The 18,905-nt window shown below is 40.4% G+C and overlaps 1 protein-coding gene across 3 annotated transcripts in view; it reads left to right on the top strand.

Moving 5' to 3' along the window:
- The window catches only part of TMC5 (transmembrane channel like 5), a 1,577,296-nt gene that overhangs the window by 940,452 nt on the left and 617,939 nt on the right, over nucleotides 1-18,905 (top strand). For all 3 annotated transcript variants that reach the window (XM_044089737.1, XM_044089736.1, XM_044089738.1), the window contains one exon: nucleotides 3,350-3,498. In XM_044089737.1, the coding sequence (XP_043945672.1) occupies nucleotides 3,350-3,498 (149 nt within the window). The remainder of the gene's footprint in view (nucleotides 1-3,349; nucleotides 3,499-18,905) is intronic.

Raw genomic sequence — 18,905 nt, forward strand, 5'->3', positions numbered from 1 at the left:
AATAATGGGCAACTTCAACTACCCCACCATTAACTGGGAAAACTACTCATGTAACCAACTCCTTAGCTCAACGTTTTCTGGAATTCATGAACTCCAATGAGCTAGATCAACTTATCCACACCCCCACCAGGGCCAACAATATCCTAGACCTAGTCATTACCAACATGAGTGACCGGTGTTCCACACCTGAAGTCAACTGCTCGTTGGTCCGATCCGACCATAAGCTAATCACCCTTGATATCCACATCCCACCCCCACCCCCCATTAAGGAAACCACAGTAAAAAAATTCTCCAAAGCCAACTTCATGCTTCTTAAGACAGAAGTGGTGAACTTCATGACACCCATGCAGATGAACAATACAGTTACAACTGCTGAATCCTACACAAATGCACTCTATAAGCACTTAAACAAGTGCATGGATCATGCTATCCCAAACAGAACCAAGGCTCTATCCTCCAAAAAAAGGAAGCCAATCTGGTGGTCCCCTGCCATAAACAAACTGTACAACAGAAGGAAGAAACTGTTGCAAAAGAGAGTAAAATCCCATGAGTGAGGTCCCTGGTCAGCCTCAGTAAGAAGCTGAGATCCGTTATAAGATCCTCCAAAGCTAGCTACGAAAACAAAATCGCCACTAATTCCAAGGACAACCACAAAGCATTCTATAGCTATGTCAAGAATCTCGAAGGCAACACCCACATCTGCTCTGAGCTACAGCGCAAAGGCACAAAAATTACAGAACCAACTGATATTGCCAACATCCTGGCAGGTGGGTTCAGTGCTAAGTTTATCCCCCCAACCCCTAAAGGGCCCATATCTATACAGGAAGATTGCAGAGTCCCTGTAATCACAACTATGCAGGTAAAAGCTGCACTCTGTAAAGCCAAAAACACAGCATCCATGGGACCGGACAACATCCCAGGCTGCGTTCTACACGAACTTCAGAACGAACTGGCTCCCCACTTAAGCACCATGTTCAATAATAGCCTTGCATCAGGCTTTGTGCCCATTGAATGGCACACAGCAACAGTTATCCCACTGCACAAAGGGGGACCCACCACTGATCCTGGGAACTATTGACCTATTGGCCTGACGAGCCTGGTCTGCAAGGCCATGGAACGTATCATCATGGAACTCATAAACAAAGACATTGGTAACCTCCAAACTCTGGATCCCACCCAGTTCAGGTTTGTGAAATGCAGATCATGCCTCCTGAACCTGATCGACTTCTTTGAGGCAGTCACCAAAGCCGTAGATGAGGGTAAGGTGATTCATACAGCCTATCTTGACCTTGCCAAGGCTTTCGACACCATCCCCCTTTCTGGAATTATAGCTAAACTCACTAAACTAGGTATAAATCCCTATATCACAAGATGGGTTGCCAAATGGCTCACTGACAGAACCCACACTGTAAAAGTTACAGACACCAAATCTGACTCAAAGCAGTGACAAGTGGAGTACCACAGGGTTCTGTTCTGGAACCTCTCCTGTTAGGTATCTACTTCTCTGAAGTACAGGCTAACACAGAAGGTCTCTGGCTAATGAAGTTTGCAGATGACTGCTAACTAGGAGCCATAAGCAAGTCCCCAAATGATGTGGACATCCAATAGAAGGGCCTCACTGAGACAGATGCCTGGTGTCAGAGCCATGGCCTCAAGCTCAATGCCAAAAAGTGCAGTGTCATCCCCTTTGGTAAAAACTCTGTACTCATGAACTACCACATAGGCAGCAATCTATTAACACTGAATGCGTGATAAGAGACCTTGGGACCCAGGTGGACAGAAGTCTCTCCTTTGACAGTCACATTGCCACAGTAGTCAGGAAGTCCTTATACGTGGCACACCTCATCATAAAAGGGTTCTCATCCAGGAAAAAAAAGGTCATTGTTCCCCTCTACTCAACACTCATTAGACCCATTATAGAGTACAACGCCCCTTTCAGAATGTACCTCACAAGACATCTGCAGAAGCTGGAAAGGCCACAGAAGTACCTCACAAAGAGGATTACTGGCCTCAAACAAATGCCCTACACTGACCACCTCAAAAAACTCCAGCTTTACTCCGTAGCATATCGCCTACTCCGAGGTGATCTCTGCCTAACATATAAAGCTTTGTCAAACCCAGAGCTGTTGGACATGCTACACCTAAAGAAATCCCAATCCCTCCGAGCTACACGATCTAGGGACCTACACCTTGTCACCACAATAAACAGGACATGCTGGAGGGATAGATTCCTATCCCAGAGACTTCCCATACTCTGGAACAGGCTACCCATCTATGTTAAGCAAAGTTCTTCATTAGCACTCTTCAAGAATAATCTTGATGAGTGGATGGGAAATAGGAAATACACCCCGGGGATCACTTCTGTGTCTGCTCAATAGTGGCACAGGAAAATAACTTTCTTGGGTGGCGTAAGCCAAGGAACCTTGTTGGCTAGGCTTACATAGGCCCTTGGGCCGATAGCCTAGTACCTACCTATGAACCTATGAACCTATGAAAGAGACAGAACTGGTCCCAGTGGGCAATGAGTACCCGTGGATAGCCAGTGTTATGAGCAGAAACAAATACCAAAGTAGCAGCATCTCTGACAACACCCTTGAGAGAGAAAACAGTATAGTCCGAGGAGCTGGAGAAATAAAGTTAATTCTTTTTACATTTATTGTGTTGTTTTCTGTGCCTCATCCTCTTTCAGGTTGTTTAGAATGTTCCCGTCTGGAGTTGATGCTGCAGCCAGTATGGTTGCCTGCTGCCATTTCCCTTTGTGGTTGCTGAACTAGACTAGAGGATTGTTCACTGAATACTGTAGTAGCATTGCACAATTCTTAATGATAGTTAACCAGTGAACTAGTCTCTAGAGTGCCTGTTGGAATCAATGTAGATGGATCTAATAAGGTATCAACTGACCCTTGGACCACTGAAGTAATCTTTGTTGGTGGTGGTTAAGGAGCTAACACATAATTGCTATGATTAATATTGCTCTTCTGTGATTAAAGAAAATATTCTGCCATACTTATAATAAATTTTGTCAACTGAAACTTGCTTTTCTTAGCTTCTGTAAGCCTTTCTGGCCAATTTTAACATTGTTTAACATTTCTTCACAGATAGTCTTGACAATGTGAAAGTCAGTTTTGAAGCTTTGTGCGTATATCTGAGCATGTTGCCAAATAAATATGGCTACTTTTATTGTCATGAAAAAAGAAAACAGAGCACTTGAAAGTAACAATCACATTACTTACTTTCTGTTCAGTTCTTTTGTGAGCTCCACGTATGTTGTTCTGTCATAAAATATTTGCATGTTTTTTAGCAAGGCAGAGTCGCATTTCATTTCTTGTACTGCCTCTATTTTATGCAGGGCTATTTTGAAGAGACGGTGCTATATTACGGCTTTTACAAAAATACCATGATTAAAACTACCACAACCATCCCATACAACATGCAGCTGGCTTACATCTTCACCATTGGAGTCTACCTAATAATCTGTTTCCTAAGCCTTGTGTACAGGTAATTGTGTTGCTCTATGATTTCAGTGCTACGATATGAGGAAGTTGAATGAAGTATATTTTTGAGTAAACATAGCTGCCTATTAATATTTAACAAGCATCTCAGACCCTGTATCAAGTTGTTCAGTATACCAGTCAAGAAGCACTGAAGTTAAGGTATCAGTTTACATATGTGTGTAGCTTATATATGGGCATGAAAACATATGCTCGCATGCACAGATACACTTACACACACACACACACACACACACACACACACACACACACACACACGTGTGTGTGTGTATGTGTGTGTATTTTATTTTGTGGAATTGAAATTCCATCTTCACCACTCTGAAGACTAAGGAAGTCCGGGTTTAGATAGCTGGCATTTAATACTTTCCCAGACTACCAAGCCCCTCCACTGCACTCACAAGGATGTGCAAGTGTGTGCCATTCTCCATATCTCTTTTTGCCATACGTTAAAGATGTACATATCTGTAAATGGTCCCAGGCTACTACATCTGCTTTGGTTGTTATTTTCAGTACTTCACTCTGTTATCATAGTTTGTGATGGCTTTTCATCCACAATGACCATTTCTGCACATTCCATGTCACTTAGTTCCATAGTGTCATTGCTGGTTGGTTACTTCCTTCTTTGTCCTTGTAGAATAGAAACAAAACACTTTTGTAGAATAGTTAATTTTATTGAGTTGTTATTGTAGAGTTAAAATTAGTAGCTGCTGCCCTTTAAGCTCTTATATCTTTTGTTGTTTTGCCACTTAGTGCATCTTTAGATACTTTTATTGTACCTAAGATAGCCTTAGAATGACAGAAATTATTTTTTTTTATTGTAAATGAACAAAATGACAACTTAGAACAGAAGCACTAAAAATGAGCTAGGCAGCAGGGAAAATAATACAATTTTATTGAGCGCTTTTGTCACAACTTATCAATGACTTCTTCAGAATACATATCCCATTCCCACAATTCATTTATACTAACATCAATCAACACCTTGTCATATGTAATGAAGAGGTATACAAATTAAACAAAATGTATTAATTGTTTAAAGAAACAGACTCCCTTGTAATTATATTATAAACATTGCTAAAAGGCTAAAAAAGCCAAAATTTTAACTAAATAAACAACAAGATTGATTGTACATCTAATGATAATGTTAATAAATCTCCAATGTGAAATCAATGACACCTTTGTAATTCCCATTACAAACAAAAATCAGCCTTTAATTTCAACAGGCTGCTAAGAGAAACCATTTCATTAAGTCCTGGATTAGTGGTGGCATTTACTCTCAATTGCCATAATAATTCTTCAAATTCTAGCAAATGATCTATAGGGCCACCTCTCTCATCCACAATAAGATGTTCCAAGACTGTGAACTTAAAGTGATGACCTGAGTGAGTACTGATATGTTTTGCCAGTGCATTTTTCAAATTGCATTTCCCAATGTCATATAAATGCTGGTATATGCATGTTCTAAAGGCATTCTTAGTTTTGCCAGTGTAAAAATTAGAACACACCTGACATATACCTGCATACACAACATTCTTGGTGCCACAATTATTGTTTTGTTGTAACCTCAACCAGCCGTACCCCATCAAGAATACCTTATCACCCTCTAAGATATTTTTACACTGAGTACACTGCCCACATTTAATCATTTTACCCATACCGTTGGTGGTATTCCTCCCTTTATTTCTCTCTAATATGTTCTTGATGCTGATATCCTTTTTGTATACTACAACAGGTGCTTCGCCTACTTTATCACCTATGGTCGCATCACTTCTAAGAATGAACCAATTCTTAAAAATAATGTCACGAATCAGTTGGAATTGTGGAGTGTATGTGAGTATTAACCCATTGCTATAACAACCAGTTGTTGATATACTGTTCTGCAATGGTGCGCACAACCTGGATATATCAATCCCTAACAAAGGATAAAAATGCCCCATCACTCTTTTTCTGGTCACTTCATCCAATAGTGGTTTTACAAACTCTTCAGGGTAGCCTCTCTTCATTGACATACTCAATAAAACATCCCTTTCCTTGTAAAAATCATCCAATTTACTAATCATGCGGGCCAGTCTCACACCCTGGCCCTTGACCAAGGAGCGTTTCTGGTGCACAGGGTGCCCGCTCTCAAAATGGAGAAGGGAGTTTGAGTATGTTTGCTTACAGAAAATGGTGGAGCAAAATTGATTGGTGATGTAATGTTTGCTGATCAAAATATCTAAATATGTAGTCGGAGTGTGTCACCATTGTGAATTTCAAAAATTAAGTACTGGAATTTATAAACAGTAAAAATTCAGACAACTGGTCATGGTTACCTTTCCAAAAAATCAGGATGTCATCTAAATATCATAAAACCTAACATGTGACATCCCTGAAGATGTAAACACACTTCACAATTCCCACTAAGAACAATATTCACAAAATTTATTGTAGAGTTAAAATTAGTAGCTGCTGCCCTTTTAGTTCTTATATCTTTTGTTGTTTTGCCATTTAGTGCATCTTTAGATACTTTTATTGTACCTAAGATAGCTTTAGAATGACAGAAAGGATTGTAATTAGTTCAAAAGGTGTAGATGTGGGTGCAAAGTCCCCTTTCAGGATAGACACAACCTGTGCAAAGTGTATAGCAGAAGGGCATTTCAAGAATGTTTGTTATATTTGTGCTAGGTCTATTTCAAAAGATGGGAAGAAGATGGAACTAAAAAGCTTAAAGCCTCCTGTATGCACTACTTTAAGCCAAGTAAGGGAAGTAAAGTCAAGAGAAAAGTCCTTTAAATGGGGACTGTTCTCCAAATCCTTGACCCAAGTCAAAGTTGGTATTGCTAGAGTTTCTGCTGTTGTAATGGTAGCTAAGGAGTGTCCTGCCTCCCTTCACCTCCCATGTTCAAAGAGTGTTTCCTTTTCAACATTTGAACTAGAATTTAGAAAGTTTTTTTACGGGCCTTTAACCTTCACCTTCCAGGTCTCCCAGGTCCTGCATTTCCATTTTAGTTGAGTTGGATTATACCAAAATGTGGCAGGCTTTTATGCTGATGCAGAACATGTGATAACAGGTGTATTTCCCTGCTTACGTTGGGATAACTAGATAACCTTCCTTTCAAAATACTGCTGTCTAGTGTCCTGAGTGTACTCTGTTCAGACTACAGTCCTGTTGAAAGCATCAGTGGATTAGCAGTTGTTGATGCCAACATCCAAAGATCCATCATCTACTCTGACTCTGTTTTGGAATTGTATCTTTCAATCACAACTTTGCTAATATCAGATTCACTATTTGCATTGGATGGTCAGTATTGGTGCATTTGGCATTTGGGGCCCATTTAGTTTTAGGGCTTGTACCCAATTTCTCAGGATCAGCATCAGCTCTGATTCCATCAGAGCTTATGATACTATCATTGAGGTCATCATTTCAGTTCTCCATGTTGAGGCCCTCATTATCTATCTTTAGGCTGATTGGGCTATCTGTCTTCTGAGTTGAACCACTAATATCACACTCATGATCCTTTTCTTTCTTTCAGCCCTGAGCTTAATATGGATTTATATCAGTGCTGACCAGTCTGAGTCAAGGATGCAGCCTAGGCTTTGGTGCTGATCTCTATCTTGGTCCCAGTGGTGCAGGCATCTCTGCACATGCGTCCCTTGACACTTCTACCTGTTTTGGTGCCTGCCGGGGAGACACATGTGACTGATATCTTAGACATCCACATACAGGACAAAGGATCAGTAGTCCATTGCAGGATCTTCCTACAATATCCAGACAAGAATGGCTCTTTTTGTCCTGTGACCTGTCACTTCTATGGGCAGGAAAGAAACCCACATGCAAGAGGAATAATTTAAACTTCTTTTCAGAGAACCTAACTGCATATATTAATGACAACAGGGAAAGAGACTCCTCCATCCCCTAAGGACACCATGAATTTGGGGAAATACCAGAAATGATGGGGATAAAGGCAGGATGACATCATTCTGTAAGAAGCTTTCCTGTCCCCCATACTCCATGGTGATTTCTCTAGCTGATTAACAGTTTTAACATGGCAAAATTATAACACAGGTGCTCCCCATCCAGATGCAACTGCATAGAATGTATGCTAAGTTTTTCCAGATTTTGAGTTTTGACCTTTTGTGGTTGCTATTATGTCGTTTTTTTGGCCATTTGACATTGTAAATGTATTCCAGTTGGAGTACTATTACAGCAGAACAGCGTAGACAAGATAGAATAGAAATGGGAGAAAAGAAAGGGAAGGGGTGTAGGCTTGGCAAGGCTGGATAGTAGGTAACGTTAATTAAAGAAGGATTCAGGAAGAGGTAGATGCCAGTTTAGAGAGATCTTATGCAGGCCCATTTCCATGCAAATATGAGACAAGTTATTGTTCTATTAAGTTTTTAAGTGAATTACAGTAACATATAAAAATTGCCCCAACTTTTGATTCTTTGTTTCCCCCATTATTTTTGTCTTTGTTCTTGATTCTTGAGCTAAGAAGTTGAGAATTAATGTTGTTATACTTTACTGAGAACCTTGTATGTGTGAAATATATTTATTTTGGCCATTACTTTTAATATACCAATATACAGAATGTGTACACAGTCAGTAAAGTGTCAATAATTTATGGCTGGTGGTAGTGCATTGTCTGTGGATGAAAGTACCTTACCCTGTTGTCATCTGCTACAAAAACACAGCACAACTGTTCCCCACAGGGAACCAGGAATTCTCCCAACACAGCAAAAAAAAAAAAAAACAGAGCACTGCTGTAGCTGCCACTTCTTTTTATTTACTTCATCCAGTACCTTGGCCAAACAGGCCTTCAAAGGAATAATTCAATGCCTTTCCAGCAGCTCTTATATATTCCTATTGCACATCAATTAACACTCTCATTACATCCATTATTTAATTAATTAAACCCTCAAACAACATTAATTCAAGCTTAAAGATGAATCCCGAGGTTAAACATCATACATACACTGCTTCCCTAAAGGGAGTTAAGGCTTCAAAAAATCAGCTTTTATCAAGTTGCCCTTTACCATTTTTACACATTGATTTAAACATTTTTTTTAAAAATATATTGACAAGATATAACACCATCATTCCCTTCATAATATTTCTTTACAAAAAAACTTAATACACTTTATTATGTATACAATAATATTATTAATTATCAAATATATTAAAATATTAAATATATTTTTATATGCACTTTAAATTGTGTTTCATCTTCATGTTATGTTGCCATACATAACTTATTAATTCCTCTCATAACTTTTAACTACTAAACATATACATTTTTAAATTTGTACACCTACAAAGTTCCCAAAATGTTGCCTAGTTCAGTCACTAACCTGTCAATGTGATCTTAATCACCATCAGTCAAGAAAAACCTATCTACACCCCACAATCGATATCCAAATTTAAACCTCTAGGAAATAAAGTGCCTAAATATACTATTATTTTTGTTTCTAACTTTATGAGTGTCCATTTGTATTCATCCCCCCATATTATAGCCCCCATAGGGTTGTGCTAACACACTAAAAAAGAAACTTCCTGTGTTACCTCCATGGATGCTACAAAAATGCTGAGCCACCGGGCTCACCATTCTTCTATTCCTCACATCTCCCAGATGTTCCAGAATTCTCAATTTCACCTTTCTTTTAGTTTGTCCCGCATACCATTTACACGGTGTGCATCCACACCCAATAATGTAGACTACACCACAGGAATCACACCTGAACTCATTCTTTATCCCAAACTTCTTCCCATTTATCATCCACCCATCAACATTCTTCATTTTGTCACATATTTTACATGCTCTACATGGGAATGCACCCTTCCTACTTCCCAAATCATCCCTAGCCTTTGGTTTTAATAACTCTTTTAAGTTATTAAAATGGCCGTAGGAAAATTTAACTCTATCTGGAAAAAATTTCCCCACTATCTCATCCCTACAGACCACAGGCCACAGATTGTTAACTAACCCTTTCAATGTTTCTGAGAGGGGAGAAAATTTGGTCACAAAGAAAAGGGGCCCAATTTCATCCTTCCCAACCTTGCTTCCACTTGCAAACTCCCGATACAGACTAAAATTGCTTGATTTCCTTTTATAACTGGCCTTCCTTCTCAATTTATTCAAGGCCTCCCCTATGTGTCCTTCAGTATATCCTCACTTTAATAATCTTCTCTTTACCATATCAAATTCTCTCTCTAACACTGTCTTATCCGATCTGTTAGTCAAAATTCTCTTAAACTCCCCATATGGAAGAGACTTTATTAAATGCATAGAAAGTGCACTACTAGCCTCCAAAAAATTATCTGCAGCAGTGCCTTTATGGAATCGCCTGTATTGCAAATCCCCCCCCCCCATCCACATAAAACTCTCCAGCCAAGGATTGCATATTACGTCTGCTAGTTCTATAAGTGAATTGCAAACCAAAAGCATTCCGACCCAGTGAACTCATGAACTTATCAAATTCACTAATTTCCTCCTTACACATAAAAATCAAATCATCTATGAAACGCTTGAACATTACTACTCTATTTTTAACAAAATACGTAGGATACACAAACTGATTTTCAAAAAATGCCATGAATAGAATTGCATATGATGTGGCAAATGCTGCTCCCATCGCTGTTCCTTCCAATTGCAAATAATATTCACCATCAAAAACAAAATAATTGTGCATCAAGGCAACTTCCAACATTTGACAAATGTATGTAATTTTTGGGCCTTCACTCATTATTTTAACTATTGCCTCCAAGCCCATTCCAGTGTTGATATTTGTGTACAAAGATTTAACATCCACACAGGCAAGATAAAGGTTAGAATCCCACTGTAACCTATTTATGCACTTCAACACATGTGAAGTATTTCTAATGTAAGATTGTACTCTGGGGAGAAACACTTTTAACTGGGAATCCAAAAATATGCCCAGGTTCTGTAGAAAAGAACCCACCCCTGAAACTATCGGTCTACCAGGGCATTTAGTTATCGACTTATGAATTTTAGGGATAACAAAAAATCTGACATCCCTTGGATTCTTTGAATGTCATTTTTTAATATCCCCACTGTCAAAAAATCCCAGTCTCTCCCCTCTTTCCAATAACTCCAACAAACCATCATTAAATTCCTTTACTGGATTGGAGTGCAACTTTTTATAAACCTTGCTGTCTGACAACAATTCCATCACCATGCTATTATAGTCACTTTTACCTAGAATAACCCAAGTCCCACTCTTATCTGCCTGTGTGAAAACATACTTGTCGGTTACTTCACACAACTGCATTAAAGCAGTCCATTGCTCCCTATTTAAATTCCATGCTTTGGAACCTCCTACATACTGGTAATATACATTCTCCATTTGTTTACACAATGCACTTTCAAAAAACATTTATAGCATTCGCATTTTTTGGAGGTGCAAAGGAACTAGTGAAGGGTACCTTGGGTATTTTTAATTTACCATTACCATACCCAGTTGAAAAACAAGCATTTTCATCACACACTGTATCAGAAATATTGTCCACAAAGTCATCATCAGAGTCCCAATTAAAAAACGGATTGTCATAAACAGAAACATCCAAAAGCGAGTCTTCCATGACATCTTGATTCATTTCACTCAGGGTATTTGAATCTCTCCCCTGCATACACAAGTGCCCTTTAGCACCAAATAATATCCTTAAATTCAATTTCCTATAAAACCTTTTTATTTCTTCTACAAAACTGACCAATGAGAGACAGAAGGTCGGCACAAACTTTATGCCCTTGAGCAGCACACTCGCTGCTACATCCGTTAATACAAAATCCGACAAATTAACAATATTACATTTCTCTTCCATGATGCTACTTACTTTACTCATTTGGTTGTTCACCACAGCCACCAAATTACTGTCAATGTCAAGCGTGGATGATCTAGGGAAAATCTGAACTTCAGGTGAAATAAAAAAACTAGGGAAGACTAGTGCTACTCCCTTCTGCCCTTTGCAGTGTTGAACTTAAACCTTGGCTACCAGGGAAAGGGTTAGCTGAATAGGAAACAGTATATACCTCGGCATGTCCCGCTGAATAGGAAACAGTACATACTCCCTGTTGTCATCTGCACATTTGAAACAATCATTAATCTGGGTTTGCAGGACTTGTGTTCAGTTGAGTGAATTTAAGTTGGAATATTTTACTATGGCTACATGGGCTAAGGTGTGATTGTGTGAAACAAACTTGAAATACATCACTGTGACCATTAGTCTTGTCTCAAAAAATGTCTGAGGTGTACTCCATTAACAAAATGGATGTAATATCTGAGTGGGTGTGGCTGACTTTGTGTAGATGGAATTAAATTAACCTCGTTATCTGTTCATTTTAAAGAGTAATCAGTCTGACTTTACATAACTTAAGTGCATTTGTGTGAAGTGCGATGGTATACTTTGCAGTGGTTACTATGTGTTAGTATGAAGTATACTTGAAATTATTACTGTGGCTGTTACTAGTATTTTTATTATGATTATTATTATTGTTGTTGCTGCTGTTGTTTTTCACAATCTGAAGTCTGAGGTACCCAGAATCAACAAAGTGCCTATAATTACTGGGTGCAGGTGCTATCTGTGGATGAAAATGACTGAAATGACTCAACTTGCTATCATGATTAAGTTAAACATTCATTAATCTAGTTTAGTAGAATTAGTGTACATTTGTGTAAAACCAAAAATGCCAAAGGAAACAAGGAACCAGACCAAGAAAAACAAGCTTCAGGCTGGGAAACAATACAAAATAATCCAAAAAGTAGCTGGAATAAATACCAGTGGAGCTTGTAAAATAAATACTTTAATGAAGTCAGTATAAACAAGGGCTTTCGCTTGGTGAAGTACCGAGCTTTCTCAAGTTAAAATAGGACTAAGACTACTAACAGCAACATTAAATAATCCCTTCCCAGTCACAAGGTTAGTTAATTAGCCACAAATTTAAAGTTAATTAACCACAAAATTAAAAACACACATTTAAGGAACAATTTAAACTAAAAGCATGTAGCTAATTTTTTTTTTTAAAATGTTCATAAATATAATGAATTTGAAACAGTGTGATATAAAAACAGTGTAATATAAAACACATTTCCACAGATCATAAATGTGAAAACTAGTAGAGCTTTAAAAAGTTCATAATAAATATATGTGTTAATGTAATAAATGTGTCATATTGTGACACAAGAATTATAAACAGTCAATAATGTACCTTGAACAATATGTGTACATAAAAAACTATAGACGTTCCCTTCTAATTTTAAGAACACTACTAATGTTGATGCTCTCATTCAAACCCGGGGGTCTACTTGCATCCAACTTGAGTTGCCAAAGGCGCTCTCTATATTCTAAACTAGTTTCCCAGTCTCCACCCCTGGCATCAGGGACTACTTGTCCCAGGACTAAGAATCTAAATTCAAAATTGTTACATAAGAGAGAATGCTTATACAAAGCATTTGATTCTTTTTGTTTAAAAATATCATACAAGTGCTCGTAGATTCTTTTCCTAAGCGGCCTTTCGGTTTTGCCTATGTAGAAACTGGTGCAAGTAATGCAAAACCCTAGATAAACCACCCCTTTACTCCCACAGTTTGTGTAAATCTTGGGGTTGAAAAGAACATTCCTTGAAGCAATATATATACTTGGGGTGTTAAAAATAGCATTGCATTGTTTGCAGGCACCACATTTAAAGGTGCCTATTCTGGGGAGCTGTGTGCTCGTTCTGGAAGTGTAATTTCCCTCAAAAATCTCTTTAAGATTAGTGTCCCTCTTTCTGATGAACTTAGGATGTGCTGGTATTATGTTTTTTAATTCATCATGGAGTGAAAGAACTGGCCAATGCCTATGTATCACTTCTTCAACTTCAGGAGAGTTGAGGCAGTAAGTGTAAATAAAGCTACCATGGACATCATCAGGTGTCCTATTATTGGTATAATGGAGAGTTGTATCTGTACCCAAAAGAGGAGGGTAACAGGTTTCCCTACTATCCATAACCTGTCGGGCTAGAGTGGTTAAGAGTGTAAAAGGGTACCCTCTTTCATGGAACAAGGATTTTAAGAAAATGATTTCTTCTAAAAAATCATGCAAAGTACTAGACATTCTGGAATCTCTAATGAACTGCCCTTTAACAATACCCATTTTTTGGTAAAAGGGGTGTCCACTCTGGAAGTGTAAGTATGAACTGGAAAATGTGGGTTTCCTGTAGATTGAAATTAATGGTTAGGTCGATCCTTGTATAAAGTTACATCAAGATAATGAAGTTCATGATCACTGATCGTATAAGTGAAAGTCAAGAAGTGGGTGGTTGAATTAAGATAGTTGAAAAAGTCCAAAAATTGATTTTGGGTACCCGCCCAAAAATACAGATGTTGTCTAGGTACCTTTTATAATGCACCAAGTACTGTGCCCAGGTGGTGGAAAAAATAAACCTTTGCTCCCGTCTGTGTAAAACAACATTAGCGTAGAAGGATGCACAGGGGGTACCCATAGCTACTCCTTTTCTCTGCTTGTATACTTCACCACTGAAAAATATAAAGTTGTTCTCTAAAATTGTTTCCATGTATTCGACCAACAAGTTAATTACAGTATTGCCCAAACTGGTTTCAGTGGTTAATACCTCGTTAAACCACTCCAAACCAACAGAGTGTGGAATGCTTGGAAATAGATCAACTATGTCTATAGTAATCAAAAGAAGTTCTGGTTTGTAAAGAGAGGGTTGTATTCCTTTAAGAAAATCCCAGAAATCCTTACAAACATGTTTTAATGATGTGCCAAACTGTTTTGTTACCTGGTCAATAAATTTCCCTAAAGGTTCAGTAATACCCCCTGCTCCAGATACAATGGGTTGGAACTTCAAGGGGTCAAGCACTTTATGTATTTTAGGGATTCCAAAAATAACCAGGATTTTTGGCTTGTTGACATGTAAATAGTTGTACTATTTTTCATTGATAGCCCCTTGAAGTAAATGATCAGTTAACATAAAGCTGATTTTGGAATAAGCAATGTTGGCCTCATTTCTGGATACTAACTCGTACTGATTAGAGTCCTGTAGCATACTATAGATGTAATTATCATAGTCTGAATTATACATCAACACTACCCCACCCCCTTTGTCAGGTTTCATGACTCTAACATTCTCTTTTTTAAGATGGTTAATGAGTCTGGATGCTTGTTGATCTAAATTGGTGGGAGAAGTTTTAACTACTTGGGACCGTGAAAGTCTAAGGTCCCTTTCAACAAGTTCCTCAAAAAACTTAATAGATGGGTGTGTGGGGGGATTACAGGTACTAGTCCTACTCAGTCCATTGTTAACAAAGGGTTGTCCTTTGAACTAAAGTGCAAGATTTAAACTCCTTATAAAAAGTTTTAAATCTATAAGGGTTTTAGCAACGTTGAGGGGCGTAATAAAAATGGAGACATACATTTATTAAACCTGTCTTTAAGGGAAAGGGGAGTAGGACAAATCCAGAGTCATAAAGACCCTTAAGTCTATTTTCATGTTGTGGAAAAATAATGGAGAAGGTAATATTGGGTAAATTATTGTCAGAATTTGATAGGTTGGGGCTTGAAACCATATATTAGCATGCCTATGTTGAAAATATATCTATTACCACCTGTAACATGATCATGTTAAGTTGTCTCTCTCACCTTCATTCTTGCTGGTTGGGTTCGGAGCCGATCTTTGGCTCCGACTCGGCCATTTTCTAAAGTTCGAGAGCCATTTACTGGCTTGAGGCCTCCCTATATCTCACAATGCCTGGTGCTAGATCCCCAGATCTCGTTTGCTGCTTCAGCTACAAGGTTGCGCTTTACTGGCTCAGGTCGTATTCATCTTTTTGTAATAATTACTTGTTAAATTTTAGTATATATTTCAAACTTTTTAGTAGTGTAGTACTGTTAGATTAGTTGTAGTACCTGTGTTTTCTGCCTTTTAGTAAACTTGTTTTAATTAGAAAGTTTCTCCCCTCCCCCCATCTCCCTAAAGTAGGGCATTTAAATTAGAGGCTATCCCCTTCCCTTTTATAAACCTTTTTCCAGTAGAAAGTAGTGTTTAGCCTTTGTAGTTAAAGATAAATTTCTTTTTATTTTTGCTAGTATTGTTGCTCTCTTTATTTTTTTGTGTGAAGGTGTGGGACTAGTGTGTGTGTGTGTGAGTGTGTGTGTTTCTTTACACTAATCTAATATACTTCCATTGGTATCCCTTTTTCTTTAGCATGTCAAAGGATACCAAGGTATCAGAGTTCAAGAAGTGTGACTCGTGCTGTCAGAAAATGTCTCTGACAGACGGTCACACTTCTTGTGTTTATTGTTTGGGCGCCCTACACCTGCAGGACTCTTGCTCGGTATGTCATGCCTTTAGTCCGAGAGTCCTGCAGGAGCATAGGAACAAGTTGATTCTCAGGGGGTTACTTAAACCCAAGAGGTCTCTGGTGAAGTCTCAGCCAGTGAAAACCCCTAAGCCCACCAAGCCGTCGGCTCCCAGTATAGAGCCATCACCAGGTGGAACGTCTGCTTCCATTTCGGTTCCGGCCGGAACCGAAGTATCTAAATCTCACTCAGCTCCGACCTTGGTGTCAGAACCATCAGGGAGCCATAAGCGATCTAGGTCGCCATCCCTAGAGTCGATTCGCTTGGCTCTGGGGTTGCCCTTACTACAATCTGAAAGGAGCTATCGGTCCCACTCTTCTTGGTCCTCGAGGCTATCCGATCATGACTCGGAGAGAGTGGTTAGTAGACTCCTCAAATCACAGGCCCTGGCTAAAATGTTAACTAGCCCTCCTCATCAGGCTGTGGCTGTTCCTGTTTCTGAAGTAGTTCCTCCTCTGACTCCTCCTGCCAGTTCGGAGCTGGAGTTTGTTGGGGCTTGGATCTTGGAAACGTCGGTCCCTTTCGGCTCCATTGTCTGCTCCGATTTCTTCAATGGTTCCGTACTTGGAGGGATCTGGGTGCTGAGACTCCCTCTTTGGCTCCGAGGGGGTGAGTGCCATCGGACCCTTGTCTGACCCTGTTCTCCCTCTCGGAGCCTCGGAGCAGGTAAGCTCAGCTCCTACATCGGCCTCGGAGCCGTCCTTTTCAGTGCCAGAGAGGATTCCTGTCTCTTCGGAGTGGGGCCCTTCTTCTCTGCCAGACAGGGGTGACTTCAAGGTCATGAGGAGCGTGCTGACTTCCAAGTCTGCACCTCGATCAGCCCCTTCAACTCCTACCCCCAGGGTGCCTGCTTCAGTCTCTGCCCCTCCTCCAGACCCCAAGCTAGGGTATCAAATGCTCCAGGTCACCCCACTGGGTGTATCTCCTTCTTCTGAGGCCTCCCCTGAGATTTCAGAGAAGCCCCCTCATAAGAGGAAATGCAAGAGGAAACATGTTGACTCCTCCGAGTCTGTCACGCCAGATACCGACTTGGAGGATTTGGAAGGGTCCCCAAGATCCCCCTCTGAAGATATCTCTTTCTCAGACATCCTTGAGATCCTTAGGCAGAGGGGGAACTGGACTGCCCTTAACCCTTCTGAGGACGAGTCGGTATTCCTGGACGCATTTCGTTCTCACCCCTCCACCTCCTGGGTGTCTCTGCCTTTCGATCCATTGATGGAAGTAGTGGCTCAGAAGGCGTGGTCAGCCCTGGAGACACTGGAACCAACCCCCCGCAGGCCCACTAAGTTTATTATGGCCCCTCAAGATAAACAGTTTTTGACAAAGGATGTCCCCGTTGATGCCATGGTGGTAGCAGCAGCCATGAAAAAGGAGTTGGCTGACACTTCTGTACCTGTCCAGCCCTCTAATAAAGAGTCTAGGATGATGGACAGATACAGGAAGCGGATGTTTTCTTCAGCGACCTTCTCCATGCGGTCGCTGAATTACTTGTGCCACTTCACCCACCTCCAGAGGGATCTCCTCAAGAAGCTAGGTGATACCCTTCAAGATCCATCATCTGCGGGGGCTCAAGACAAGATTAACTCCCAGCTGGTGACTCTTAATTCTATTGTCAACTCCTCCTTGCGGCTCATTTTGTATATGGCTGATGGGGTGAGTAGGGCCGCAGGCCCAGGTGTGGCTTTGAGAAGACATGCCTGGATGCGGTTATGTAACTTTGCTGATCCCTTCAAGGAGTCTTTCACCAATACCCCTTTTGATGGTTCGGCTCTGTTTGGACCTCAAGTGAAGCATACCCTTACCAGGTGTGAGCAGGAAGGCAAGACTGTCTCTGCCATGGGAGTCCGTTTTTCCACTCCCTCTAGACTATACCCTAAAGGTCAGAAGAGTGGAAAGAAGTGGTTCTGGAAACCCCAGGGAGCCATGCCTGACACACATGGTGAGTTTCCCTCCAGAAGCAGAGGAGGGAACAACAATAGACACCGCCCATGGGGCAGAGGGGGTCCGCAGAATCAGGGCAACAGAGAATCTTTCTCTGACGAGCCCTTCCAGCACCCATGAGGGGCTGCCCAGCTGTCTGCCTTCAGAGGCCGTCGGGGGAAGGTTGGCTCTGTACCCAGAAGCCTGGCATCTCATCACACGAGACAGATGGGTGCGGTCTATCATATCCAGAGTTTACAAAATCCCTTTTGTCCACCCCCCTTAAAATCAAACAATCCCATCCCAAATGTTACACTTGGTCTAAGGGAACATGCAGTACAAGAAATTTCAAAACTGCTAAAAAAACGGGCCATCCAACAAGTACCAGCAGACCAGCAAGGATCCAGAATTTACTCAAAGTTCTTTTTGGTACCAAAAAAGACAGGGGACTGGAGACCCATTTTGGATCTCAGCAGGCTAAACAAGTCTGTTCAAAGAACGAAGTTCCGGATGGTCATGCTTCAGTCCATTCTACCCTTTTTGGGTCAGGATAATTGGATGTGCTCCATAGATCTTCAGGATGCGTGCTACCATATCAAAATGGACAGGCATTCCAGAAGGTTTCTCCGCTTCCGGCTGGGAGACAGTCATTACCACTTCAGAGCCCTGCCCTTTGGTCTCACCACAGCCCCTAGGGTGTTCACCAAATGCATGGCAGTGGTTACCACTCACCTGAGACGGCAAGGATTCCAGGTGTTTCCATATCTAGATGACTGGCTCCTTACTGCTACCACCAGACATCAATTGCTGAGAGCCAGGGACTATACCATCCAAACATGCTCCAACCTAGGTATCTCAATAAATTTCGAAAAGTCTTCATTGTCACCTTGTCAGTCTTTAACCTTTATAGGCGCAAGATTAAATACAAAAGATCTGTCTGCAAGACTTCCAATAGACAGAGTGGCAGACATTCGCCGACACGTACAGGTATTATTAGGATGCAGAAATATACAGGCCAGATTCATCCTAAAAACCTTGGGTCTCATGGCAGCAGCGATCATATTAGTTCCCATGGCTCGTTTTCACATGAGGATTCTCCAGTGGATGCTTTTCACCCA

Source organism: Protopterus annectens, chromosome 12.part0 (genome assembly GCF_019279795.1).
Source record: "Protopterus annectens isolate FY-2018-M chromosome 12.part0, PAN1.0, whole genome shotgun sequence".
Classification (NCBI taxonomy): Eukaryota; Metazoa; Chordata; order Ceratodontiformes; family Protopteridae; genus Protopterus; species Protopterus annectens.